General features: G+C 32.3%; 3 protein-coding genes across 7 annotated transcripts; 2 read left to right on the top strand and 1 right to left on the bottom strand.

The window, feature by feature from the left end:
• The first annotated feature begins 4,424 nt into the window (after nucleotides 1–4,424).
• Nucleotides 4,425–5,295, top strand: LOC140866704 (vacuolar iron transporter homolog 1-like). Its single transcript, XM_073271736.1, has one exon. The coding sequence runs from the start codon at nucleotides 4,491–4,493 to the stop codon at nucleotides 5,160–5,162; it is 672 nt and encodes a 223-aa protein (XP_073127837.1). The 5' UTR covers nucleotides 4,425–4,490; the 3' UTR covers nucleotides 5,163–5,295.
• Nucleotides 5,296–6,466: 1,171 nt separating this feature from the next.
• LOC140865725 (endoglucanase 11-like) lies at nucleotides 6,467–11,854 on the bottom strand. Of its 5 annotated transcripts, XM_073270461.1 has the most exons (12): nucleotides 11,702–11,854; nucleotides 11,409–11,578; nucleotides 10,911–11,321; nucleotides 9,984–10,157; nucleotides 9,445–9,711; nucleotides 9,225–9,264; nucleotides 8,994–9,126; nucleotides 8,134–8,241; nucleotides 7,977–8,051; nucleotides 7,605–7,794; nucleotides 7,118–7,199; nucleotides 6,467–6,703 (listed from the first exon to the last, which is right to left on the bottom strand). In XM_073270461.1, the coding sequence occupies exons 4-6, from the start codon at nucleotides 10,107–10,109 to the stop codon at nucleotides 9,244–9,246; spliced, it is 414 nt and encodes a 137-aa protein (XP_073126562.1). In that variant the 5' UTR covers nucleotides 10,110–10,157; nucleotides 10,911–11,321; nucleotides 11,409–11,578; nucleotides 11,702–11,854; the 3' UTR covers nucleotides 6,467–6,703; nucleotides 7,118–7,199; nucleotides 7,605–7,794; nucleotides 7,977–8,051; nucleotides 8,134–8,241; nucleotides 8,994–9,126; nucleotides 9,225–9,243. The 5 variants fall into 5 exon arrangements, with proteins under 5 accessions (XP_073126562.1, XP_073126559.1, XP_073126561.1 ...); XM_073270458.1 differs by lacking the exon at nucleotides 9,225–9,264 and having other exon boundaries at nucleotides 11,655–11,854; XM_073270460.1 differs by having other exon boundaries at nucleotides 8,994–9,264.
• A 6,900-nt stretch (nucleotides 11,855–18,754) lies between these two features.
• LOC140867139 (vacuolar iron transporter homolog 1-like) lies at nucleotides 18,755–19,450 on the top strand. The gene has a single exon (XM_073272213.1). It carries the CDS (start codon nucleotides 18,755–18,757, stop codon nucleotides 19,403–19,405), a length of 651 nt encoding a protein of 216 aa, XP_073128314.1. The 3' UTR covers nucleotides 19,406–19,450.
• Nucleotides 19,451–26,215: the final 6,765 nt, after the last annotated feature.

Raw genomic sequence — 26,215 nt, 5'->3', positions numbered from 1 at the left:
AATAATATAATAAAATAATTGGTATAGATAATTGGTATAGATTAAAAATAGTTAATTTCACTTTGATTTAAAAGACATTAAATTTGTTTGTATCACTTTTTATTAAATTAAAAAATAGTTAATTTCACTTTGTTTTGAAAGACATTAATGTATTATAATGTTTCTCACATATTCCGTCTGATACCAAGCAAGATCGATATATCGTATCACCTAGCTAATTAATTCAGCATCATTATTCATTCATTCGCAGATGAGTCTATATATACTACACCGAAAAAATATTTTTTTATATAATATGTTCATACGGACATCTCATTCCAAAACAAAAAATATGTAGAATAATTTATTGGGAAGATTATGGACTCGAGTCTACGGAATATTTATAGACTTGAGTTTATTAATAAAACATTAAAACTTAAATTAATTAATGTTTAATTAAGGCTAGCTAATGAGTCAACTAGCTAGACAACATCCATCATTTACATTAACCAATATAGCACAGACGATGCTTGTATTACTTTATACAACACGTACATTTATATTTTATTATTAATATTAATTAATAAAAGTAAACATAGTTTGAATATTCAATTAAATAAGGTTACTAAAGTAAATTTAATTTTATGTAACTAGGTCGAACGAATACGATTTTTTATATTAAAAAAACCAAAAATATAATCAATAGTATAGATTACTCGACCCATATACGTTAATTTGGAGCAAAGAGTAATTTTGGACATTGTGAAAAACAAAACTAGGTAGTGCTTGGAAATATGAGTTTTTCTTTACAGAATTTTGTAAAAAAAAATAAAATAAATCTCATAATCACTTTTTAAAGCATTTTCAAACACTACTATAATCAATGTAAACATGTAGATATTAATGCAACCTAATTTTGATCAATTACACTACTGTTTTAGATAGATAATTGCATCATGCACGCATGTATAGCTAGCTAGCTACATATAAACTCTACAAATTAATAGCAACGGGACTAGGGTTGGTATACCGAACCCAAAATATCGAATTTTTGGGATATCGTATCGAAAAATTTTCGATATACAGATATTTTTTCGGTATACAAATTTTTTTTGAGTATCTATATGGTATCAATATGGATTTTTTCTATATCAAAATTTTGAAATTTCAGTATCGGTACCGATATGAATTTTTTTCATACCGATATTTTTGATACGGTATACCGAAAACCCGCCCCTAAATGAGACCGTTTAATTTTTTATTAAGTTAAAGATATATTAATCAATTGATAACTGAATTAATAATTTTTATTTTATAAGAGTACTGAATCTCTTGTGGGCCGGGATAGTCGTCTCACAGATCTATATATATTTTTGAGATAGATCGATACAATTAATGAATATTTACAATAAAAAGTAATAGTTTTGACATAAAAAAAATAAGACTATTAATGAATCGGATAAGGATCATATATCTTTATTACAAATGAGACAAGAGGTGATCTCATTAGATCCAGTTCTTGAGATTTTATAAAGAGAAATCATGATTCAATAAAATTCATATTTAGTTCACTAAGAATTGATCCTCTCTCATGCACACTCTGTAAAAAAAAAGAAATAAATAAAAAAACGCATCACATGAAATTTTCCTCATTATTTGAGACATTATAATGTTAAATGCATCAAATAAAATAAAATAAAAAACAAACAAGGATTGAATAGCCATATTCCATCCTTGAAGGGGTAGATGGTCAATTTAATGATAATTACATGCATATAAGTGGAAGGGTATATACCCCCATCTTCCAAAACTTTTAAAATATGGAAAAGTGAAAGAGAAAACAGATATGAAATTGTGCACACCTTTATATACTTAATTTGAATATATAATATTACGTGTTGGTGGCATTCGTGTGGATTGCACACTCCTTCCCATTTACAAATATTATCTCATTCCCAATTTTTCGTGTCTCTATCCTTTTCCCCTTATGAATTAGTGCTTTCCTCTTCATCAATCCAATATCTTTATTGATTCCACTCAATGTGAAATGCCACCAATTAAATTAGGTTACCAAGCTAATAATATTCTATCATATTTAGTCATTAATAATTAATTTAATATATATGTTTGCGTGACGAATATAATTATTTAAATCTTAATCATGGAAGAATTCAAGCGACATCAGATAAAACCAAAAACATTATAATTTTATCTTGTGTATCGAAATTCGAACAGTCACATTCGAGCAAAACAATTGCCAATTAACCACCCATTATGCAACAATGCAAATATTTAACCAAAAAAAAAAATAGTTAACCAAATTAAAGTTCGCTGAATTATGAGTTATGACAGTTTAAAAATATTTTGCAATATTTCAAAACACAATGTTGACTTCTCACCTGCAAAAGTTATATAAGCCTTTAATACAATTTATTAATGATAGTACTATCTCGGATCTTTGAATCCGTATTAAAGTACTCTAATTTTAATTATAATTTCTAAGTAAAAAATATAAAAATGACAAAAAAGTTGAAGAGACCTGAGAGGCAATTTAAAAAAGTTACTCATAGTGATACATATAATTAATGATTATGCCCCACGTAATTATGACAATTAATTCCCCATATATAATACTTAGTTTCAAATTCAAGAAAAAAATTTTATAAGGTATAAGCAGTTTTAATATAAATAAATAATAATCAGTTTTTATGTATGTATAATTTTATTCAATAATAACATATTTTTTCTGTAAAATTTTAAACAAAACCTTCATCAATTTTTTATACAAGAAAAACTTTTAATAAAAAATTTTATCTAACAAGAAAAACTGAAAAGGAACCTAAAAGTGATGTTTGGGTATCCGCATTTATTCGTGTTTTTCTCATGAATCAGTCGAGTCTGTTATGCAGTTTACATATCCTATACAAATCGAATTCTTACGTTAGAATGCATGTGATTCCTAATTGTCTGCTAACTGCATGGAAATCTTGTTCTGTAATGAACAATATATAAAGAACATGCTTATGCATGACTCTTCTCACGAATCAGTACATTCAAAAATTTCAACTAAAGGAAACGACGGAATCTATTTTTGCGCTTGGAATCGCGGGTGTAAAATATACTAAAAATGAAAAAAACTTTAACTATACGTTAACTTATTGTCCTAAGTACTACGATTATTATTGCCATATATGAAACAAATAATATATCAGATTCTTTTTCAATTGAAAAGCGACTCCACTAGTAATTGCTTCAATTTATTTTTCAAGAAATAAACTACAAATAGTAAAAGATTTTTGTAAGATAGCGTGATGTTTCATCAGTGGACTATCAAAGGATTAAATTCAATACGTGTTGGTAATAGTTTCTGGCCTGAAAGATATAAAGCTGATATGTTTTGATTACATTGTGTCTCCACATTTATCTCAACGTTTAAGGCTCCTTTAATTTGCTAGATTTTATCATAAAATAATCAATAGATCGACACATGCACAAATAATGTGAAACGCCCTCAATTTAGGGGGATTGCGACACTTTTTTTCTTTATTATTTTTTAAAAATTGTATTTATTTGTAATTTAATTATCTAATTTGTAAATTTTTTTTGATAAAGTGAGACGCTTCTCTCCTTACAAATCTTGGATGAACCATGTATATACAAATGGCTGGCAAATACAGTCAACTTGAACAGTATGTGTGTGTGTAGAAAGAGAGATGAAACCAAGAGGCCCAGAGATCGAAGTAATAGTTCATGAATGTTTTAAGTTCAAATTAGATTTACAAATAGATTTCATGATAATAAAAGTAACCCAGAACAACCCATCATAATCCAATTGTTTAAATTAAAATGTGACCTCGGGAAAAAGAAGAATTACACTTAAATATGTTTAGCAATAGATAGGTATATAGTTATTAATTGTACATTAATCGGTTAGCACAAACTTTACTATATATCTAACTATTTTCTCCATTCTCATGGTTTCTTACTGAATTTATATATGTTGAACATATCTCATATTGAATAAATTTGATGTTACTTTTAGGATATATAATATCCTAAACAAAATGTTGATTTTTCTTCCACCGAAAATATATGGACCTAACATGTCTTAGTTAGGGTGGCATCTCATCTCCCCTCAAATCGTTATATATATGTTTAGACATATAAGTACATTTGATAAGAAAACGTTATAACAATATATTATTTTCTTTAGTCATCCTCTCTCTCTCTCTATATTTTTAAAGAAAACCTATCAAATTATTAGATTTACGAGGAAATGCCCATTTTAAGATCCAACGTGTGCGTACATGCAATTCAATTAATAGAACTATAACAAATATTCAAGCCCTAACTCATCCACTTATTTCATCAATATTGCTCCACTTTTCCCCCTTCTATAAATACCATAGCAGAAGGCGTGTGTCCACCACACTCATCTTCTTAACATAACATCAAAGTTACTGAAATTCCAATCTAAAAGCCTAATCCCTTCCAAAATCTCACATTCTTCAATGGCTGCAAACCAGACACAAAACCCTGATATCAGATTCCCTCTACCAACTGACAATTCACGGCAAATGACCCTGAACCTCGAAGAAAACCGAGAATTCGACTACTCCAAGCGGTCCCAGTGGCTGCGCGCCGCAGTTCTAGGCGCCAATGATGGCCTCGTCTCCACGGCATCGCTAATGATGGGCGTGGGAGCTGTAAAACAAGACATCAAAGCCATGATTCTGACAGGTTTTGCTGGGCTGGTAGCCGGTGCATGTTCCATGGCGATCGGAGAATTCGTGTCCGTTTACTCACAGCTTGATATAGAGCTGGCTCAAATGAAGAGAGACAGGAAAAGGGCCGCGCCTGGTGTTGCGCAAGAAGTTGATGGTGAAAGCAACGAGAGTCTGCCGAATCCAATGCAGGCTGCCGCAGCATCAGCTTTGGCATTTTCGGTTGGGGCGATGGTCCCGCTGCTTGCTGCTTCTTTCATAAAGGGGTATTGGGTGAGGATTGGTGTAATGGTGGCGGCCGTCAGCGTTGCCCTGGCTGTTTTTGGGTGGTTGGGGGCGGTGCTGGGGCGGGCTCCTGTGGTGCGCTCGGCGGCGAGGGTCTTTGTTGGAGGGTGGTTTGCCATGGCCATAACGTTCGGTTTGACCAAGCTGATCGGTTCCAGGGGCCTTTCTAGCTAGGAAGCATAATTATTTGCTGTGTGTTAATTGTTGGTATTGCAATGGAAATAATTTGCCAATTTGTAGATTCCTCCTTTTTCTCTCATGATACTCATGCCACTGAGACTTCCGAGATGAGTGCTCATTTATATAAATAAATAAATAAATATATATTTATATATACGGGGTCACAAGTTATTATAATTAAGAGTCTCGAACTCCAAATCTCATATCTAATTGGATGTGGCGCCCCATAACATGTGTATATATATATAATTTTATAAATAAAAAATACTCATTAATGTATTTTGCTTGTAAAATATCGTGAGATATCAATCTGAATAGAAATTACGTGTTTTACCAGCTTATTACAAATTGATATACCAATATTAATATAAACTGACAAATATTTTAATTAAAATAAATTTGTATACAATGCAATAATTAAATAAGCGTAAGTTATCAACATAAATAATATATAAAATGATGGAATGTAAAAATTTGAAGTTCTGGTTGCTACTTGGCGCACGCTATGTAATTACACCTGCCTTATGAATCTTGAGTGTAATTAGTAAAATCGAATGTTCATGAGAAGCTTTTCATGTTTCAAGGTCGCAACATATATGTTTAGGGATGTATATATGGTTTCATTTTTTTATCCATTTCACCAATTTGGACATTTCATTTGGAGCATAATTAAATAGGCGAAATTGAATATACAGCATAATTACTAAATGAGCCAACAAAATAATTGAAGACTAAATTAAAATTAGGTGTACGTCTAGTCTTATACATTGTTTTACATCTTACACTTAAAACTTTGCATATATAATCATATTAAGTGCAAAGTTTTAATTGCAAAGTGTAATATTTTCATATTAAACATAGTATAATAAAATAAAGTCATTTCAATTCAAAAATATTATAAACTCAAATTATGAATAATATATCAATTATTTAATATAAGAAACACTACAAGAAAAAATGCTAAAGACAACGGTAAAAAACCGTTGTCGTAGGCCTTTTAAAACTGTTGTTAAAGGCTGTGTTGTTAAAAGAGGTACTCAAAGACAACGGTTTTTAATCGTTGTCTTTGTAGGAAAAGACAACAGTTTTACAACATTGAAAAAACGTTCTCTTTTCCTTCAAAGACAACGGTTTTTAACCGTTGTCTTTGAGCACCCCCTTTAACAACATAGCCTTTAACAACAGTTCTAAAAAACCTACGACAACAGTTTAAAAACGTTGTCTTTTTTTAGACAAAAAAAAATTAAATTAAATACATAATTTTCTAGCATTATAAATAATTTAAAATACAAAATTCGAAAATAAAATTTAATATACAATTTTCCAACATTCTAAAATAATATTTACAATATTTTGGAAAATTTCATGAGCAACTAATAAAATGACAAAAAATGACACTAATAAACAAAGGTAAAGAGGCCGCACTACAACTCCCAACATTCGTTCACTTGCTGAAGTATTTCCCTTTTTTTGGGCTTTGCGATGTTCTTTCCAATACTCTTGAAGACACATGCTCGAATAAATATTTATATTACCTGAAATGGAATTAAATAATTTTCGAAATAAGTTGATCTGGAAACATAAAAATGAAGATGCAATACTCATGTAAAAGTGTGCCGAATGCACAAGGGTACATACGAAGTCAAATAGGAGATGATACAACAAAGAAAGTGTTTCCCTTTCAGGTGTGCAGATAATTAGCCGCCATCATTGTATCTTGGAAGGTTTTGAACTCTCGGAGGCACAGTTTCTACTCTTATATTTAGATGAAATGATTTATCTTTTCCAGCTAGCTAGCCAATTGAATCTTAGTTTAAACAGAAAAAAGACAGATTTGGTGAAATGGAGAGTATTTTAGAAATGAATCCATAGAAAGTACATTGAACAGAAGAAAAGAAGTATACAAGGATTAATGATAAATGCAAAGTAAATAAAGATAGAAGTTATACCTTTTAAAGCTCTGCAACATCGCTGGTGCAGTACCTTGAGAAGGCCTGGTATGCCCATCACTGCAGCGACAAGAACAACAACCTATACATGATAAACAAAAACTGTTCAAGAAACATTTTGAAGCTCTCTAAGAGTACTGAATAAAATGTTCAACATTTCTCCTCAAACAGCATCCTAGAAAATATGGAGACAAGAATATCAATCAACAAAAATTGTTCAAGAAACAATGCAAGCCAATTGTGAGATAGGCATAAATGTGGAAATGTCATTCTTTGGATTTAACCATGAGTTTTGAAGGCTTCCCACACAAGATTGAAATCAAAGAGTCCAAACCCAACACAGATTATGAATGGATAAATTGAAGGAACACAATTTTGAGACATCTATTGCACGGTCCTTTACTGAATTTAAAAATATATGCATTCACAATCAGAACCTGAGAAATCAAATCAGAACATAAAAAAACCAAATCAATTCATAATTTACCTTCTCTTTCCAGAAGCATCACCAACAGATGAGACACCTTCTCCTCCAACAGAAAATTTCATAGCCTCACCCAACTACTAGAGAGCATCTTTATCATTCCAGTTTGTAGCATTGTTGCATCCAAACCGTTGAAGGACAACGATCCTACTCGTTCAATTCCTTTATCGTCTTCTTGGTGAAATCCATCGTTCTGCAACCACATTTCGGATCATGATCATAATTCATAAATTAGTAGTAATACTCAAAAAACTATTATAAATCCAAAAAATTAATTTCATTGCACGCAGAGGCAAATATATTAATATTTTATTATAAAAACAAAGACATTGGACCATTAAATTAAATGCAATAACAAGAAAAAAGGAATATTACCCAAAAATATTCTTCATCCTTAATTGTATTGACACGAATGTAGCATTCTAGCATTCTCCAAAATCTATCTCCATCCTACAAGTATCAAAAACTTTAAGTACAACCACAACAAACTAACATAACTTATAAAGCATAAATAGATAAACACATGTACTACCTTTGAGGTACAGATGACTTCTCGAATATAGAATTTTCAGTTAATCCATTTTTTAAGAGCAAGTATTTTTTATCATGTGGTTCGACATTTCACTGTGACTCTGCCACCCTGCAACAGAATTGGAGAGAAAGGTATTTCAAGTCAAGTATGACAGAAAGGTATTTTTCCAATAATCAGTCCAAGGGTTAAATGACTCAGAGCTCTGATACATCTGAAATTATTTCAAGTCAAGTATGACAGAAAGGTATTTTTCCTGGACCACAAAATCGAATCATTGTTAAAGCTTTTGCTCATTTTTTTAGGCTTAAAACTACATAAAAATAAATGATGAAAAGAAAATTCAGAAACCAATATTTCAATTTGGAAAAAAACTACTTTCCATCATTATAACTTCCAGAAACCACCTCAATCTTTATACTGATTAACTATCCTATCTCCACAGTTCATGATGCATGCACATTCAAGAAACTCTCGTGCTTTCTTGTTGCATTTCTGGTTACTGAAATGCCCAAATTCGTCAAATCCCCCTATCATGTACTTCCCAGGCACAAACGGTGTTCGATAAACCCACAATAAAAAAGATTCCAAAATTGGCATACAATGCACTTTCAAGGAACAAACAGTGTGTCGATAAACGCCTTTATCAACACAACCACAAATACAGATATGTAATTAAATTAAAATATAATCAAGACAGTTTACGAGAGAGAGAAAAAAGAAGGGGAAAATTGCATAGTTCCGTTACCTTGAGTTGGGTTGCTGCATTGAGGAAAACAGATTCCAGCACATGTTTGTTGATATCAGAAAATGATTTATTTCAAGGAGAAACCTTAGTTGTCTAAAGATAATACATTCATTACCTTGAGAATAGAAGGAACTGCTTGGAATGGACTTGACGCTATCATCAATGAGGGCCACACTACTCCGACTCCAGAGAGGATTAGCTCTTGTTCCCGGCAACTACATATAACACAGCCCTTCCAGGAAAAATAACTGTAGATGGAGAAAATTATATACTTGCGGAATATAAAAACCGTTGTCTTAGCAAATTTGCACTAGAAACCTAACAAAAGACAACATCAAAATCTCACATGGTGAAAAAACCAACAATTAATGCAAGTTTGGAGCCACCTGCATCTCAAGAGGAATTGTTATTTGATTTCAAACTCTGGAACAATTGTATAAAGTCCACAAGATAAAAAAATCTGTAGATATTTTCAACACTTAAATACCTAATTAGTTATCTCAAATTTAATATCTATCTAATTCCCACCAAATTTTATAAATTAAAGAAGTTGAAAATGATCATACCATGGAAGCAAGAATTTGGAGGCCAGCATATTTAACATCCCAGCTGAATTCAGTCAAGGCCCAAGTGATCACACCAACAGAGTTGGCGTTTTGAATACCATAATTCAAATAATTACTATTACTGCTATTATTGTCGGTGGCTCTGTATAGCCAAAATGCTGCCCACAACAATTCATCCATGTATCCACTCACCGACGAATAGTAACCCTTTGCTCCTTCTATGCTCTTGTCATAATTTCCTCTATATTTGTCACTAAACTCAAACAACTGAAAAATCGAGTGTTATTCCAGATATAACATATAGACTCGACTCGTAGTAAAAAAGAGCAAATTAATTAAATCAAAGACTAAAATTTGTCAATAGCCACTTGTCTTTTGTAAGATCAAGTGGATGGAACTACTAATGTTCCATATCAAAATAACTTGTTTTGGAATGTAATATATGTTATTATTAAATAATATCTAGCAAGATTACAAGCGTTAAATGACCAAATCTAGCTAGTTCCATCTATCTTTAACAACCTCATTAACTAACTTACCTGTTGTGCATGTTCCAAGAGAAGGTGGGAATAATGTGGGTTAGTTCTCCTAAACACGATGGACGCCGCCACGTCGGAGCCGGGATTCTCCTCGTCGACCTTGAAAGCTCGCCGCGAGGTCGTCATGTCTTCCGGCCGCTGCCAGCACAGGTGATCGGTGTCACCATCATCCACCTGAAATATATACCATGTTTAATTTTCTAAAATTACAGATTAAGCTATTGGCATACAATTTTGATATGTACGCACTGGTAAATTTAATACAAAAACACTTGGTCTAAAATAGTATTTTATTAAGCATGATGTTTTCATGTGATTTTTTAAAAAAAACAACCAGAAGCGGTTTTATGTTTATGTATGGCAGTTAAAGAACACTATTGTTTTATTTTATTGACAAGAAACCAAATTAAATGGAAGCAGTCAACAATAAAATCTGATTCATCCTTTTAAAACACGATTAAGCTAGCGTTTCTTTTTTCAATTCGACTTCTTTAAACAGACTCAAAAGACTTAAGTAAGGTACTCTGTATCCTCTGAATTGATACCTGTTGAGACACATCGATTAAAATGAAGATAAACTACAGATAAAATTTAATCAATCGTCAATCATCTTCAAAGCTGCATAGACATTAAAATTCCAAAGCAACTAATCAAGCAGGATAGATAACAGAACCAAGATTTTCATTAGGAAGCAGAAGACATTCCTACACACAATACCATATTAAAACATTAAACAAACTACTTCTGTTTGTGATTTCTCAAGAGGACGAGACACCAGGGAGACAAAATTCGAAAAATCAAAGGATGCTTCTCCAAAAACTCCACCTTTATATGCCACCTAAAATGCACCATTAAGGAAATTCAACATATACAAATCACTTGGGAGCAAAGCAAAGTATAAATTCCATCCCAAATATCATTTCTTACCGTCCCTACAACAAAGTAGTATATCCTCTCAAGAACCTATCCTGATTTAGAATCCCGATTAAACCTCACGGTTTTGTACACGGGATTCTCCCAATAGCAGCTCCCATCTCGAACCACCGTCTTGTCTGATTTTATGGTTGACTTTCCAGTATCAGCAGGAACAAGAGAAATCAACTGCCATCACCTCCACATTCTTCGCCACCACTGCTGCTCTGTTCGTATCCATTGAAGCCATCTTTGATTTCTGCCTATTTTTACAACTTAACCTTGGATAAGTTAAAGGGGGAAACGTCTCGCTAGGTTCAAATCCAACCTTCAATCGACGAGAAAAAGCTAACAAAGTGGACGAAATCGTGAGGAACTATGGTCGAACAGGGCGATGGCTTCGAAGCTTCAAGACGTGATTCCTTGCTATATTGGCATCAAAAACCCAAACCAAACATTAACAACGATGAACAAAAACCAGAGAGATTGAGAGGAAGAATTTCGAGTCCATACCTTGTGTGAAAGATTAGGATCCGAGAGCCCGACGTGCATAGATTGGGTGGTAAGATTTGGAATCAAGAGCCCGGAGTGAAAGGGCATTAGGGCAGCGAATATGTATCCTCTTCCTCTCTTCCTCAAAACTCCTAGTGCCCGCTGCGGGTTCAGGGGATTTTGCTTCAAACCTGTGAGGAAACCACAATAACATAGAGGTTATGTGAAAGTCATTACATTCATCAAGATTCACGACAATCTCACAACCTTGAAATCCCACGAACCGATTTGGGGGTTTCTTCATGAACACTTACAATTTTGGATTTAGGCTTCTGGTCACGGCGGAGTGCTGTACGTACGGTGGAGAAGAGTCACCGGAGAAGTAAGTGTTGGAGTTGAGAATTTTGGAGTTGTGGCAGAAGAGTGTGAGCCGAGATTTGCGATTGAGCGTGAGTGTGAGAGTTGAGTGAAAGGTTTAGTGTGGGAGTTGAGAAAAAGCGTGAGGTAAAAGCCCGTTTTTAGATTTATTTTGTATATTTAGTTTAAATTTAATTAAAAAAAAATGACATATATCTTTTAAAAATAAATAAATAATAAATAAAAAAGGATTCATAGACAACGGTTTTTTAAAACCGTTGTCTTTTATCAATAAAAAAAGCTCATAAACAACAGTCCTCAAAAACTGTTGTTGTAGGCCCAAAATAAACGCTCATAGACAACAGTTTTAAATAACCGTTGTCTTATACCCTAAAACGACAACGGTTTTAAATAAAACGTTGTCTTTTTTATTGAGACAACCCTAAAACACAACGGTTTTAAATAAAACCGTTGTTATAAAGTGAACGACAACGGTTTTGACATAAAAACGTTGTTTATTGAGTGTTGTTGATGGGCATTTTTCTTGTAGTGAAAAAATATAATAATATATTATGAATATATATATATATATATATATATATATAAGCATATTTTGGCGAGACGGGTACGGGACAGGTTTGGAAAAACCCAGGACTTGTCTCGGATCCGCTTGACCGGGTCTTTACCTGTTTGGTTGGGACGAGTTGAATATGGGATCGGGTTTAGACCCGATCTATTATCATCCTTACGTGTATCTCGGTGACACCTAGGTTCAAATCGATGTTATCACAATCTTTTGTTTGTCTTTTATAAACAACCTCTGCTGATTCTAAATCCGCCACATTCTACGCGGTGTTACAACATGCATGGGTTAATTACATAAATTAATACATGTTTTAAAGTCAATTTAATTCAGCTCTAAAACTTAATTCAATTGGATTTGGTCCACTGTTTGTTGGAGTAGCCAAGGACGATCAAACTTGTGTTGTACGTTTCACTGATCAAAATGTAACTCGAACCTAAATTATGTATTGTTAAATGTCCCGTATCAATTGGATTAAATTTTTGGATTTGTATATATGGACTTGGATAATTCTTTCCTTGGGCTATCTTTTGAGGTTGAAGTTAGATTCAAGTTCATCATCTTAAAATGGTATTAGAGATTTCCTTATGCGATTCTGTATAACATATTGTTAATTTCTGAATCAATTCGATCATTTTCTTCCTGCATAGCATATTTTATGCATCAATTAATACATGTTTTAAAGTCAATTTAATTCAACTCTAAAACTTAATTCAATTGGATTTGGTCCACTGATTGTTGGAGTAGCCAAGTACGGTCTCTCAAACTCGTGTTGTACGTTTCACTGATCAAAATGTGACTCGAACCTAAATTATGTATTGTTAAATGTCTCATATCTGTTGGATTAAATATTTGGATTTGTATATATGGACTTGAAAAATTCTTTTCTTGGGCTAGCTTTTGAGGTTGAAGTTAGATTCAAGTTCATCATCTTAAAATAATATCCAAGATTTCCTTGTGCGATTCCGCATAGCATACTGTTGATTTCTGAATCAATTCGATCATTTTCTTCCCGCATAACATATTTTCTGCATTAATTAATACATGTTTTAAAGTCAATTTAATTCAACTCTAAAACTTAATTCAATTGGATTTGGTCCACTGATTGTTGGAATAGCCAAGGACGGTCTCTCAAACTCGTGTTGTACGTTTCACTGATCAATGTCTCAAACCTAAATTATGAATTGTTAAATGTCATGTATCAATTGGATTAAATCTTTGGATTTGTATATGCGGACTTGGAAAATCCTTTCCTTGGGCTAGCTTTTAGGGTTGAAGTTAGATTTAAGTTCATCATCTTAACATGGTATTAGAGATTTCCTTGTGCGATTCCGCATAGCATACTGTTAATTTCTGAATCAATTCAATCATTTTCTTCCCGCATAGCATATTTTCTCCATCAATTAATACATTTTTTAAAGTCAATTTAATTCAACTCTAAAACTTAATTCAATTGGATTTGGTCCACTGATTGTTGGAGTAGCCAAGGACGGTCTCTCAAACTCGTGTTGTACGTTTCACTAATCAAAATGTGACTCAAACCTAAATTATGTATTGTTAAATGTCCCGTATCAATTGGATTAAATATTTGGATTTGTATATATAGACTTGGAAAATTCTTTTCTTGGGCTAGCTTTTGGGGTTGAAGTTAGATTCAAGTTCATAATCTTAACATGATATCAGAGATTTCCTTGTGAGATTCCGCATAACATACTGTATTACTGTTAATTTCTAAATCAATTCGATCATTTTCTTCCCGCATAGCATATTTTTTGCATCAGTTCAATCGCTTGGTAGCATATTTTTTCTACGTTCTGAATCAATTCAATTGATCAATCATATATCATTGATACATTGATTTTTTTACATGATCATACTCAAATTGATTCTTAATCCTCTCGAATATTTTCTAAAGGCTATGACTAGCTACTCTCACTGGAACTTTGAAGCACACGATTAATGTTCATCATCATCTTTATATGCACTCTAACAAATTAAACCAGCTAGTATGCATGCATTTGGTGTCTGAACAGTTGATTGGTAGCTAAAATTACGGGAATTGGAATCTCGCGATGCTAATTGGGCTCTCTTGGATAATCAATAGTGTTTCTATAGGGGATTTTTGCTGGAATTGTGTATATATTCCTTTAGCCGTACTGAAGTTTGGGTGGATTTGAAAGAATGCATGGTTCGACAAATTAAAATAAATGGATCTCGCATTTTCCTATGTATCGTCAGATTGGTAAATTGGTATCAGAGTCTAGATTAATCGTCGATGTATTGGACTGCCCTATGGTCCACGACCTGCGCGCTAATTCTTATAAACTTCATGTTCTAGATGTGAATTCCTGAACGTGAGGATTTGATATGCATTAATTGTTTCAAAAAGGCTAAGTCATTGAGAATTGTATATATGAACTTGAAGAATCTTTTCCCCTTGAACTAACTTTGGAATGAATATAACCGAGCTCACACATTAATTCATATATAGGGTATGGTCATTAATGTGATGAATGAAAGAAATTTACAAATTTGATCTTGTATGTTTGCCTTTTTGTTTTTTTGTTTATTGTAATTTTAATCATTTTTATGGTTGACGTTGATGTGTTGCTTAGTACTACATCAGCACTTTGATGGAAGATAAGTAAAATTGCATAGAAAATGAATTACCAATTATGATAATACAGTGGATTAAAATCACAAAATCTCAAACATAAATAATGAAAAATAATTGGTAATTTCTTGTGGGCCTTGACTTCTTCTTCTTCTTCTTCTTTTTTTTTTTTCTTTTTATGGCCCTGAATTCTAATATCAATTATTACTTTTAACTTACAGCGATGGAAGCATGCACAATCTTTAAATTTACAAAAATGATCATATTCAAAATACTAATACAATGGCAAGATCTTGCAATATCACACTATTTCTAGGCCAACATTAACCATTTTCGCGATTTTATTCTTGTTCGAGGTCTTGTAATCTTGTATCTAGAATTTACAATAAAAAAATCTGATTAAATTTATCCCAAGAGGTCTATTCATATGTTGGATTGCATGGATTCATCACTTTTTTTTTAAAAAAATATATGAAAGCATATATAGATTCATCACTTGGTGTTATGCCAAATGTTAGATTTATTTTGACAAGTGTTAGATTTATGTTGACAAGTGTTAAATTCATTTTGACACCTATTAAGCCACTAATTCATTTTATTTTATTTAATATTTTAATCTAATAATAATAATAATAACAATTATTATTGTTATAAATTCCATTAATTAAATTTATAAATAGCTATCACCTCTCAAATTTTTTTTTTTTTTTGGGGGTGGGGGGGGGGGGGGGGGTTGGTGGGGGGGGAGGGGGGGAGGTTTGTTATATTTCTATTTTGATGATTCTAATTTAATTCACAATAAATTTTATGATTTCATGCATGGATGAATGTATGAAAAAATTTAATATCATACAAACATACCGCTGATCTGAAAATTCATCTATCGATATAAAAATGCATTTTTTACTCATAGGTTATACTTGTTTTTTTTAAATATCTTTAATATAATGCCATGGAGGAGAAACTAGAACTTTTTATTTGCAAGACTAAATTAATATAAATCACTTATTTTTTTATTATAAAATTTTTAAAGAAAAAATTAGGAATACTATAGAGTTCTCTAGCTTTGTGGTACCATATCTTGTTCATATCTAAGAGTGGCTTCATTAATATAGGAAAATATTATAATAATTTTGATATATATATATATATATATATATATATATATATATATATATGGGATACAAATTACAATAGCATATATTATAAAATTTTAGGGTACATATTTTTTCTCATTGCTTGATTTTTTTAGAAGTCTTCCCATTTTTATTAGCCATAATTGTTATGGATCAATTAATTAAATTTAATTCCTCTAAAAAAATTAATTAAATTTATTTTATTGTGATATATACTAGTAATTTTTAGTATTATTTTATGAATAGAATTACAATTTTCGTGGTCTAAAATTATCTTCTATTTTTGCAAAATTGGTTGGCTATATTATAAAAATTGGATTTTTTTTAAATCATCAAAATTGGATTTTATTCATATATCTGTCAACTTTTGGCAGTGTTAGTTATTATTGACGTGAAGTCAATGTCACGTTGGCACCACATCAATATTATTACTATGCCAGGAAAAATGACAAAAAAAAAAAAACAGTGGATTATGACTAAAATTTGATAATATAGACAATTAGATTCGTAAGAATAAAAATTTACGATATCAAAATAATTGAAATTTCCCTATTTTATATTGACATAATCATTCTATATGAATTCATATGCAATAATAATAAATTAAATAATAAACTTGTAAAATTTATTAATTAAAACTACTATTCAATAAAACGATAGAGGATGAGAAGATATAATATATAGTTTAAAATTTTAATGCAACCCTTAGAATGTTACCCTAAACAAGCATATAAATAGAGTTATTTGCACCAAATACCCATGTGAAATATTGAAATTGCACACTTCTCTCCTATGATATTTTAATAAGCATCTTCAACCTTGAACTTTTATAAAATTAGCACACGCGCTCTTACATATGAGCGATTATTGCGCACGCGTCCCTCATGCGACTGAGCCAATATTTTGATTTTTTTAGCACCAAATACCCCTGTGAAATATTAAAATTACATATTTGACCCTTTGAGACTATAATTTTTAAATTTATTCAACTCATAAGATCCAATTATAAAATATTTATCAAACATTTACATTTTATGAATTTTTATTTTTATTTTAAATTTATTATTATTAATTAATTTGTTTCTAAAAAAATATTATTACTTTATCTTGATATCATTATTTTATTAAATCACTTCGTGTTTCTCCATTAAACATGCATTCATAAACAAGGATTTAAATATCTGAACGTACAAAAATATTGAACCAACATGATAAGTACATGCATATTACTTTTTCAATTTAAGACTATATATATTTGAACCAAAATCTAAATTTTTTGCGAATGTGTATTGCACAATTTGCTGTAAATAATAAAAAAATAAAGTGGTTATATAATGATAAAATTTTCTATTAAAATATATTTTTTGTATAACTAATACTAAGATAAAATAACTAATATTTTTCATAGTTATTTAATTAAAAATATTATTTTATTCAATTAAATATAGAATTAATAGTAAATTTTATTATTATATAATCATTTTATTTTTTTATTTATTTATTGCAATGTGCAATGCATCTTTTCAAAAATTTAGATTTTGGTTCAATACTATATAGTTCTAAATCAAAAAATTAATATGCTTGAACTTATCATTTTAATTAGTTTAATATTTTGGTATTTTTATGTATTTAAATTCTTGTTTATGAATGCATATTTAATGGAAAAGTTGGAAGCACGAAGTAAGTTTAATAAAATAATGATATCAAGATAAAATAATAATATATTTTTTAGAAACAAATTAATTAATAATAATAAATTTAAAATAAAAATAAAAATAAAAATTCATAAAATGTAAATATTTGATAAATATTTTATAATTGAATCTTATGGATTGAAAAAGATTTAAAAATTATACATTCAAAGGGTCAAATATGCAATTTTAATATTTCACAAGGGTATTTAGTGCAAAAAAAATCAAAATGTTTGTCCAGTCGCATGAGAGGCACGTGTGCAACAATCGCTCATATAAAGGGGCACATGTGCTAATTTTATAAAAGATCAGAGTTGAATATGCCTATTAAAATTTCATAGGGGAGAAGTATGTATTTTCAATATTTCACAATGGTATTTTATGTGAATAACTTCATCTAAATATGAATATTTCTCTTAATTAATATGTGAGGTTCACTGAAAAATTATGAACATCACATTTATATATTATTTGATGCACTCTTTAATTAAGACAATATGGTTTAACGTAGCATCTTATCTCCATTCAAATCATTATATGTTTAGACATGATGGTAACATGGATTGTTAATTAGGTACACACGCACATTAAATCTTTATTACAGCATATATATTATTTTCTTCAGTCGTTTTATTTATATATATATATATATATATATATGTCTTTCATTAAATCACTCTAAATTAATGGAAAATTCACTTCATACCTAATATATTTTTAAATAAAACCTATCAAATTACTATTAGATTAATGAGAATATGCATGCTCATATTAAGATCCAATATGTCTGTATAAATCAGTAAATGGAAAATACCACTAAATATTCAAAACCTAATTCATCCACTTATTTATTCATCCACTTTTCTCTTCTATAAATACCATAGCAGAAGGCGTGTGTCCACCACACTCATCTTCTTAACATAACATTAAAGTTACTGAAATTCCAATCTAAAAGCCTAATCCCTTCCAAGATCTCACATTCTCCAATGGCTGCAAACCAAACACAAAACTCAGCTGACAATTCACGGCAAATGACCCTGAACCTCGAAGAAAACAAAGAATTCGACTACTCCAAGCGATCCCAGTGGCTGCGCGCCGCAGTTTTAGGCGCCAATGATGGCCTCGTCTCCACGGCATCACTAATGATGGGCGTGGGAGCTGTAAAACAAGACATCAAAGCCATGATTCTGACAGGTTTTGCTGGGCTGGTAGCCGGTGCATGTTCCATGGCGATCGGAGAATTCGTGTCCGTTTACTCACAGCTTGATATAGAGCTGGCTCAAATGAAGAGAGACAGGAAAAGGGCCGCGCCTGGTGTTGCGCAAGAACTTGATGGTGAAAGCAACGAGAGTCTTCCGAATCCAATGCAGGCTGCCGCAGCATCAGCTTTGGCGTTTTCGGTTGGGGCGATGGTCCCGCTGCTTGCTGCTTCTTTCATAAAGGGGTATTGGGTGAGGATTGGTGTAATGGTGGCGGCCGTCAGCGTCGCCCTGGCTGTTTTTGGGTGGTTGGGGGCGGTGCTGGGGCGGGCTCCTGTGGTGCGCTCGGCGGCGAGGGTCTTTGTTGGAGGGTGGTTTGCCATGGCCATAACATTCGGTTTGACCAAGCTGATCGGTTCCAGGGGCCTTTCTAGCTAGGAAGCTTTATTGATTTGTGTCAATTTGCTGTGTGGGTTTGTGTTTGTTGGTATTATGATGGAAATAATTTGCTAATTATAAGATGAAAAATGCCAGATATATACATTTTGTAGTGTTTATTTTGACTTACATTAACTTATAATTTCCCTCGTTAAATATAAAATTACCCATGATAAGAAATAAATATCTCGTTCGTCAAGTAAATTTTTTAAATTAGTAAGGAAAAATATAAACCAAGGTGTACACTAAGGTGTACATCTAGTATTACTTTTATAAGATATATTTCTAATCATAAGATGTAGATTCATCCCTATTTTCTCATGATCGGATGGGCAAGGAGTAAGAAAGTAATATATATTTGATAGTACTTTTGGGGTGTTTTTAATTGAGTATTTTTTTTTTTATTAGGACCACGATCATTGCATGCCAATTATCTTTTGATAATTTTATATATTTAATATTAATTTATGAATACAAAAGAGTCATCGATCAACGTATTTTGCTCATAAAATATTGCAAGATAGCAATCTAATTGGAATATATTAAATTGATTGATTCAAGACGCAACTCTAATGGAGCTAGACAATGTAACAAATAAGCGTAAGTGATAAACATAAATAAAATACAATATATATATATATATATATATATATAAAATTTCAGCTATCCAACTAATACTGCCCAACTCGTTCCCGACAACTAAAAACACGTACGAAATTTTTTAAAAAAACAATTAAAATCCGGTACCGGGTTTTAGTGATCGATGACGAGATGGGCAGGAATGGATGAGCAACTGAGAATTACTTTTATATATATATATATATATATATATATATATATAATGATGGAATGCAAAAATTTGAAGTTTTCTGGTTGCTACTTCTACTTGTTGCACATTAAAGGATCTCATTAATGTATATAATTAATTACACCTGTCTAAGGGATCTTGAGTGCAATACTTAGGAATGTATGGTTTCATTCTTGCTATTTTTGAAAAGAAATGTGTGTGTGTGGGGGGATGTTTTGAGACCTTATTTGAAATTTTTTTGGGAGATATTGAATCACTTAATCTATAATTTTTTTTTATTAAAACCAAAAACAAAAATTCAAAAGACAAAGGTGTGACATGTGGAATCGATCGATCACACTCCATGACTTTAATGTAGAGAACATGAATGTTGGTGGTACATCTAATTTTTGTTTTTCAATAGTTTACATATTCAACGGTGCTATAACTCTAATTGGATTAATTCAACGTGGCTTAATTGCATAAATTAAATACATGCTTGAAACTCAATTGGATTAATTCAAAGTTTCAAATTGGATTACTTCAACTCTAAAACTTATTCAATTGATTGTGGGCCGGAGTCGCCGAGGACAGTTTCTCAAACTCGTTTTGGACTGATCATCGATCAAATCATCAAAATGTGACTGTAACCTAAATTATTTATGGAATTAATAAATATACACATATATATATATATATATATATATATATATATATATACATGGGCAAAATTTCTTTAAATCCCTGAACTCAAACTTCAATTTGCATTCAGTTTTGTCAGGTGAAAAATCAGTTTGCAATCCCCGATCTAGAAAAAAATGTTTCTGCACTCCTTGGTCTTACATGTTTTCCACGAATAAAAATCGATACAAAACATTAAAAATTTGATACTAATATATGATATTTGAGCATAAATTGGTTTAGATTTGATATAAAATATAAATTTGAGTATACAATTTGAAATTGTTTTTATATATTAATATTCAATGTTCAAAAAGCGTTAGGCGGTAAGCGGACGATCACCCACCGCCTAGCGCCTAGACGCTTATAAGGCATCCGTATAGGCGGTTTTTTAGTCTAAATATCTAATTATTCTTGTTCATCTTAATATTTCTCTAATAATTCTCTTTATCAAATTCAAACTTAGAATACATTGAATATTTCTCGTCTTCATCCGATACAAATTAATTGACAAATATGCCAAATAATGTTTGTAGTAAACCGATTCTATTTTAAGTAATTAAAATAGCTAAGCATGTTTAAAATTTAACATGATTAAGGAGTGTTTATTTGGGAAAATTTGCAGAAAATCGGATTCAGGAAGTTCGAAAATGGTATGGAGGGTTACAAGGGTTCGAGTAGTTCGGAATGTCCGAACTTGAACCAAGGCAGAATCGAAAGGTCCGAAGTGTTCGGATGGTGCGTTGCAGTTCAGAAGCACCGAGAGGTTCGGAAGCTCCAAACTCGAGATCAGAGGCTTCGAATTCCCTCAGACAGTCAGGGTATGGGTTTTCTATTGGTGATTTGACAAGGGTGTATTCGGAAGCTCCTTACCCATAGTTCGGAAGGTCCAAACTCTATCGGCAACATGAGTTGTCCAATCACAGGACAAGTGTTCGGTGGACAGAGATCGAAAGCTCCGATTGGACGATTGGAAGTTTCGAAGTGTGATCAGAACGTCCGAACCAAAGTTTGAAAAGTTCGAACCGTGCCTATAAATACGGGTCAAGACTCTCATTTTCAAATCGCATCAATCACTTCTCTCTCTCTCTCTCTCTATCTCTATCTCTATCTCTCTCTCTCTCTCTCTCTCTCTCTCTCTACTTAGTTTTAGGGATTTTAAGCGTCGTCTCAAGGGTCGGGCAAGAGCAAAGTGCTACTAGGACCGTGGCGGAGCTGTGCCCAGATTTTGAGACCATCGACATCAACGGACTAATGACAGACACATGTATAAGTCTAGACTATAATTAGATTTTTTTTAGTATCTAATAGTCTAGTTAAGATTTTTAGTGAGCTATAAGTGATATGGTATTATCTTGAATTGTAGGCTTGAACTATAGACAGTTGTACAATTAGACCAGTAATTGAGGTGCAGACGTACTATCTGAGATATCTTGGTTGAGAATGCATGTTTTATGTTTGCATGTTTATATGTCATGTATTATGTGCATATATTATGTCATGATTATATATTATATTCCATACATTATCACGTTGAACCTATACCTTGATATACTCGTAGTGGGATCGCTCAACCTCATATTCTTGAGTAGATGGTTGGACCCGTTAGTGTAGGATCAAGTCACCGATATCCATAGATTCTTTCTGGTTTGTGAGTCATCTCCTGATGTAACGGCCCAGAGTGCTACATGCCATGTAGCCTACTTGACTGAGCAGAGTTATATTCTGATAGGTTTTCGGTACCCTGTACATAGTACATTTGCATTAGCACTCATGTCATTGTATACTCATAATCTCGTACTGAGCACTATTATCGCTCACGTCCATATATTTCTTTGGACACCCCATTCTATGAAACAATTAAGGGAAATTATCTTCATTGGAACTTGAAAAGAAGTCTTGGATCAAATGGAGTTAACTACATTCTTGGAATAAACACTTTATGATTCGCATTACTTTCGGTAATAATTTTTTATTTCAAAACATGATTTTCGAGCTTCGTGATAATCAATCTAGTACCATTGCATAATCCAAGAGAATGATCCATGTTCTCCAACAACATAACAGGAGTGTCAATCTTCAAATTTAGCTCATGGTTCGGAACTCCAGAGCATCTATGTCCATTTAAGAATTTTGGAGTGTGCAAATCGTACAATATAGCAACATTTTTCTATGAATGACACGCAGAATCAGAACTTAAATATACAATATTCTATCCGAATTGTTCAGTGATATCATGTATTCATTTATGGACTTAACAAAATCAAGAGTCGATGCCAATATAGCTCTCTGTTGAAAGTATGATGTATCACTTATCGTGCTACCAACAAAGGATATGTACTCTCGACGATTGTTTCAATAGGGTCTTTGAAATTTTTAAGCAACAATTCATCTGGAATATCTGTTTGAACATACACGGTTTTGGATATTGGCAAAACTAAGCTAAATTCATAGGTCAACTAATACTGCCGAGCATAAACTGGACAAACTTCAGAGCTAAACTGAAGACATCAATTGAATTGACCATTGACCAAAGCTCAACCGAAGACTTGGAGTAAACTGCATTCAGTTTAGGGAGCTAAACTGAATCAGTTTTCCAAAAGCTAAACTGCTCCAACTAAACTGCACTGCTAAAGTCGAGCCAAACTGAAATGTCAAAGCTAAACAAATGCTCGACTGAAAATGTCCAGAAGATTGCGTAATCTCAAATAACAAATGCAACATCATTTTAATTCTTGTGGATAAGAACAACAGTACAAACCTGACGCCGCAAAAGCAGAACACTCATAGTGTACTATCCCATCTGAAAATGTACGAGGAAAAGACAAGTTAACAGTACTATTTGAATTTGAAAGAGCCGTTGTCCGCCAATTATAAATACACATTAAGAGGCTCTTGAAGCATGATCCGACTCTTTAAAAAAGTACTTGCGCATACATTTATCATTAGAGGTAAATTGAACTCTTTAATTTACCCACATATATTCAGTTGAGGAACAAAAAGCTTACTTCAAAGATTACATCAAGAATCCGAAGAAAACAAGCAAGAATATTAGTGTATCAGATCAATTAGGACCAAATCGTGCTTAAGTGTTGAGTTGTAATACAGGAGTTGTATTCGTGATTTATTAGTTGAGGCGCTGCAAATCTTATTGTAACAAGAATCAGTCGAGAGCTGAGTTTTTGAGTCTAGGAGTTCTGAGATAGACAATTGTGTATAAGTCATAATCTTGTAGTAGGCTATTGCAAAGTGTCGTAATAGTCAAAATCTTCTAGAGCGAATCCTTCCGAGATGGAAGAAGGGGTGGCGTAGGAATTTTGAAATCTCCGAACATCCAGAAACAAACTGCTGTGCATTTTACTTTCAGTAGATCATTCTCACTCACTCACTAAGTCATTTGATCATATTTCTAATCTGTTAGTCGACCTCATTCTACACTTATCCTAGTTGGTTGATTAACATAGACACACAAGAAAGAAACAGTTCAGTTGACCAACCTCAACTGAACCAAACTAATTCATACAAGGGTCAACTGCTACAACAATATTGAAGAAGGGATTTATTAAAACAGTCGACGACACCACACAATTGATCCTAACAAGTGATATCAGAGGGAGGTTCCTTCCGTTTCTAAACTTATCTCAAATGGAAGCATTTGGAGAAATCGCTAAGAGCTTCTGATACACAACTGTTGAGTACTGCACTGCCAAAACTGCGGTAACATGTTCTACAGCTAAAAATCTTTGGCAGCAGTTGCTCAATTTTGATTTTTTTTAAAAAAAAATCAAAAAGACTTCACATATAGAGGGTGTTTGGGAAAGCTTATAAACTCTGAAAAATAGCTTATAAGCTATTTAAATTTATCTGGTAAATTTTTTTTCCAAAAAACTTATAAGCTATCAAAATAACATGTTTGCTATTGTAACGCCCGGAATTATTTAATTTTAATCCGAGAATAATTGGAGTTTTGATTTAATTAGGATTGAAATTGAATGAATTGAGAAATTGAGGACCAAATTGCAATTTTGGAAGACTTGAGGGGCCAAAGTGCAATTTTCAGATTTTATGGGGATACTTGTCTTGCATGTGAGTTGGAACGTGGGATACAACACATTTCCATTAGATTGCTTCAGAAAAAGAACCGAGAGCAAGAACAAGGAATTTCAATAGTTTCTTCATCATCTTCCAATCACCGTATCTTTTGATCCGGTTATCCGATTTTGATTCCGAAAAATGTTCTGGAATCCTTGCAACGAGACCTTCCAATTGATGTAAGCTTTCTCTTAGTTCATTATGATTTGATAATTCAAAATTGACAGAGATCAGATTTGTTGTGAATTGAGGTTGATGAACTTCTATACTTTGTCATATTGAAAGTTGGGTTGAGGAATGATTGTTGTATCAGTTTCTTATGATGTTTCAGTCACTACTCGACTTATATACCTGTTAATATGCTGGTTTTGAATCCTATACAGCTGATATGAATGTTAGAATAGATTTAGTTGAGTTCGGGATCGCCGAATGATACCGATATGCCGTCGAACTTTTGATTTGAAGTGTTTTGCTATCTTTTGCTCGAGCTGCTATTGAGCTGAGTATTAGCTGATATTTTCTTGGTTGTTATGCTATGATTTCAGTTCATAAACAGGGCACGTCAACTCGAGAATTCCGACTACGAAACCGATAGAAGAAAGAACAAGGTTGGTAGCGTTTTGCCTTGAAGTTTAGTTGAAGTTTGAGCAGATTTTGAGAATAGGTTTATGGTTGATACTTGTACAGATTTTGACAAGCTAGAAGACATCTTAAACATCTCATTTGAAAGGTAAAAGTGAACTATTATTCGATTGGGATTACAACTCGAGATGGTTTGTATCGAGTTCCCTAAATCACATACTTATTTGCTTTTATATGCTCTTCTATGATTTGGTGAATAAGTCTTTGATGTTAATGATTGCTTTTATGATGATATATGTTGCATTCATCTTGCAAGACTTATTCCTTGATTTTGAAATGAACGAAAACGTTCGAATAAACGATTTGAGGGATTATATATGTATGGCCTGGGTGGTTGACGTAGCCTAGCGTCTGAAGTGCATATATAGTGGCTTCAAAGTCTAGAGAAGTAGGATAAGTAGCCCCAACTTGATCGGGAGAGTCGGTGGTTAGCTATGATATCTTTTTCTCGGGATCCCAACCGACGAAATGAGAGAGTTCTTGAATAAACCTTGTTTTTAAAACATGCATTGTCTTTATTTATATCATGAGCTTGATATATGTTGTATATGCATGTTTAGTTGCTTTTACTGGGAAATGTATTTCTCACCGGAGTTATCCGGCTATTG

The sequence above is a fragment of the Henckelia pumila genome, chromosome 4 (assembly GCF_033568475.1).
Source record: "Henckelia pumila isolate YLH828 chromosome 4, ASM3356847v2, whole genome shotgun sequence".
NCBI classification, from domain to species: Eukaryota; Viridiplantae; Streptophyta; class Magnoliopsida; order Lamiales; family Gesneriaceae; genus Henckelia; species Henckelia pumila.
This window is presented reverse-complemented; position numbering and strand designations above follow the sequence as displayed.

Coding starts and splice junctions, on each gene's coding strand:
- LOC140867139 (XM_073272213.1), top strand. CDS start 18,755: ATGGCTGCAAACCAAACACAAAACTCAGCTGACAATTCACGGCAAATG.
- LOC140865725 (XM_073270458.1), bottom strand. CDS start 10,109: ATGACGACCTCGCGGCGAGCTTTCAAGGTCGACGAGGAGAATCCCGGC. Junction 9,712..9,983: donor TCTTGGAACATGCACAACAG/GTAAGTTAGTTA, acceptor TCGATTTTTCAG/TTGTTTGAGTTTAGTGACAA. Junction 9,127..9,444: donor TCCAAATTCTTGCTTCCATG/GTATGATCATTT, acceptor CTCCATCTACAG/TTATTTTTCCTGGAAGGGCT.
- LOC140866704 (XM_073271736.1), top strand. CDS start 4,491: ATGGCTGCAAACCAGACACAAAACCCTGATATCAGATTCCCTCTACCA.